This window comes from Etheostoma cragini, chromosome 21 (genome assembly GCF_013103735.1).
Source record: "Etheostoma cragini isolate CJK2018 chromosome 21, CSU_Ecrag_1.0, whole genome shotgun sequence".
NCBI lineage: Eukaryota > Metazoa > Chordata > Actinopteri > Perciformes > Percidae > Etheostoma > Etheostoma cragini.
In genome coordinates this window covers 17,122,556-17,125,055 of record NC_048427.1, presented here as the reverse complement: position 1 = coordinate 17,125,055, position 2,500 = coordinate 17,122,556, and the positions used below count along the sequence as shown (strand labels likewise).

General features: G+C 36.8%; 1 protein-coding gene across 1 annotated transcript in view; it reads right to left on the bottom strand.

The window, feature by feature from the left end:
- zgc:171971 (uncharacterized protein LOC569690 homolog) overlaps positions 1-2,500 on the bottom strand; it is a 10,275-nt gene extending 7,775 nt beyond the window's left edge. The window contains exon 1 of the mRNA XM_034860133.1: positions 1,528-2,500. Within this exon, the coding sequence (XP_034716024.1) occupies positions 1,528-1,719 (192 nt within the window). The 5' untranslated portion in view covers positions 1,720-2,500. The remainder of the gene's footprint in view (positions 1-1,527) is intronic.

Below are 2,500 nucleotides of genomic sequence, written 5' to 3'. Positions count from 1 at the left end.
CACTTACACTGCAATATTGTTTCTCTTATCATGGCAACCGCACTTTAAAATTCCTTTTGTTTGACGGCATTTTACTTAATCAGTCTACCATATTTTTCACTGTCTATATATTGCCTGTATTTCTTGCCTTGTATTTCTTGCCTTGTATTTCTTTCGTACTTACTTGTTTGTGTGTTATTGTTTTTTGCTGTTAATGAAAAATGCTGCTACTGTAACGACAAAATTTCCCCGTTGTGGGATGAATAAAGTATAATCTAATCTAATCTAATAATAATAACAATGAAAAACAATAAAATAAAAAGTATGGCTATAAAAAAAGACATAAAAAGACATTTACCATAAATTGTCATAAAGTGTCATTGTCAAGTAAAGTGTTAAAGTGTCCAGGTATTTATGTGAGTCCAAGTGTGTGTGGTACTGTCCTCTCTGCCCTATTTCCTCCTCCCCCCCGATTGAGGAGTTGTACAGTCTGATGGCATGGACTGCTTGAGTCTGCTGTTCCTACACTTGGGAAGGAGCAGCCTATATAAAATAAATAAAATAAATATAATAGATATAAAATAAAATGTTAATTAATTAACATGTGTGCTACATTAGTTCAGCAACAGTTCAATATCTGTCCCTCTGCTTCAGTTACACTAACCAGTGAATCTGACTCTCTTTTACTATGTATTGTTAAAAAAAAATCTAATTTATTAAATAATTGAGTTTGTAACATTCCAAAATTTGTCAAAATTCATTTTCCCTGTAAATAGATATTGGTTCCAAATATCGGTTTTACTAAGTACTAATAATTGATATTGGTATCGGCCTTAAAAAAAGAAAAACAGTATTGGGCGTTCCCTAGTATTTTATTTTGTAGGCCCTGATAGATAGATAGATAAACAAATAGACAGATAGATAGGTTTTTATTGAACCCAAAAAAAAGGGAAATTCCAGTGTTGCAGCAACAAAATCTTAAGACATTGCTTTCACCTTAAGAGTTTTTACCCAACAATTACTTTATATTGTTATTTTTATTATCTTTATCTTAATTTGTTGTATCTATCCTTTTCGTGTAAATCAATTTGTATTGCATGTATGATTTGTGCGATAGATGTAAGAAGAAAAGAAAAAGACACACTTCTGTTGCTCAACTGTCTACTACTAAATCTCTACTAAAGTGATATCATTGGAGCCATGTGAAGTAACTGTTAAACAGGTTAATTAACATGCCTGACAACAGTCTTACAGAACAAATGGTTTACTGATATGGTGCAAAAAACTAACCTTGAGCAGTAAGGAAGCTTTCAAAGTTTGGTTTTGTAGTACATTATCCTATATTGCAGTGTAGAGTGTATGGGAATCCTCTGATGCAACATTAAATTAATACTGTAGACATTTTGAATTAATTGGATTCTCTAATGTAGGCATTTGTTAATTGTAATTTGAAGTAAACAGTTTTTGTTACACACTCTATTAATAATTTTATAACACACAGGAACATATGTTTCCACGCCATTGGTATGTGCCGTACAGTAGGCATACCTTTGATTTTTTGAAGACTCCCCCCAGTGTCATGTCCCTGGTTCTGAGGGACGTCAGCCTTCCAGGTGGAGTGGGGGCGGACACACTCCTGACCCGCCCTGGGAGTCCTCTGCCCCCGGTTAAACTCAGCCCGGTCCCGCTGCTGAAGCTGGAGGAGCCGGGGACACTTGCTGTATCCCCAGAGTCGGTCATTTTAAGTTTCTTTTGTGTCCACCTTTTAATAGGTTATTGTATTTATTTAGTAGCTAGGCTAGCTAGCTGTAGCTAGGCAAGGGATTTCACAGAATAAAACATCCTGTTTTTACTGGGCACACAATCAATAACGTCAGTTTTGGACCCATTGCGCTTCTATTTTGAAAGTAAAGCCGTCTTAACGGAGGGATTTGGCTGTAACGTTATTTCTGAATCCGTTCGTTACTCTTTCTCCCTGTCCAACAACAAATATTTCGAGAACAGTTGGTTAACAGACGCAGCCTAAACTACACTGGTCCATTTAACGACAACTTAACAACAACTTATTACCCTCCATTTTGTTCGCACTAGCGGTATCAAAACAGACTGCGCCAGAACGTAAAACAACGCTCACAAGACAAATATGTAGTGTTTGGGCAAACCGATACCATGGTTATTATAAGTAAGTCTAACGTTAGGTATATTCGCTCCCTTCTATGCACACCGACGTTATCCTTCCAGAAGCTTGTATATAAATAGAGTTCATCTCTGACACATCTTCTCGGTCGTAACCCAACGGAGTATCCTGGTGGTTGTTGCACAAAAACACAGGTGCTGAGTAAAAACGTTAAAAATGTTCAACCGGTGACATTATTCTACCATATCCGTTTTGCTACCTGTTTAACGTGTCCAGTTTAAAACGATATACGAGGTTCATTTCCTTCCGTAGCTACTGCACTGCTATTGTTTCCTTAAATGTACTACACGAGTGAAACCACAAGATGGCGGCATTGGTCCGCTG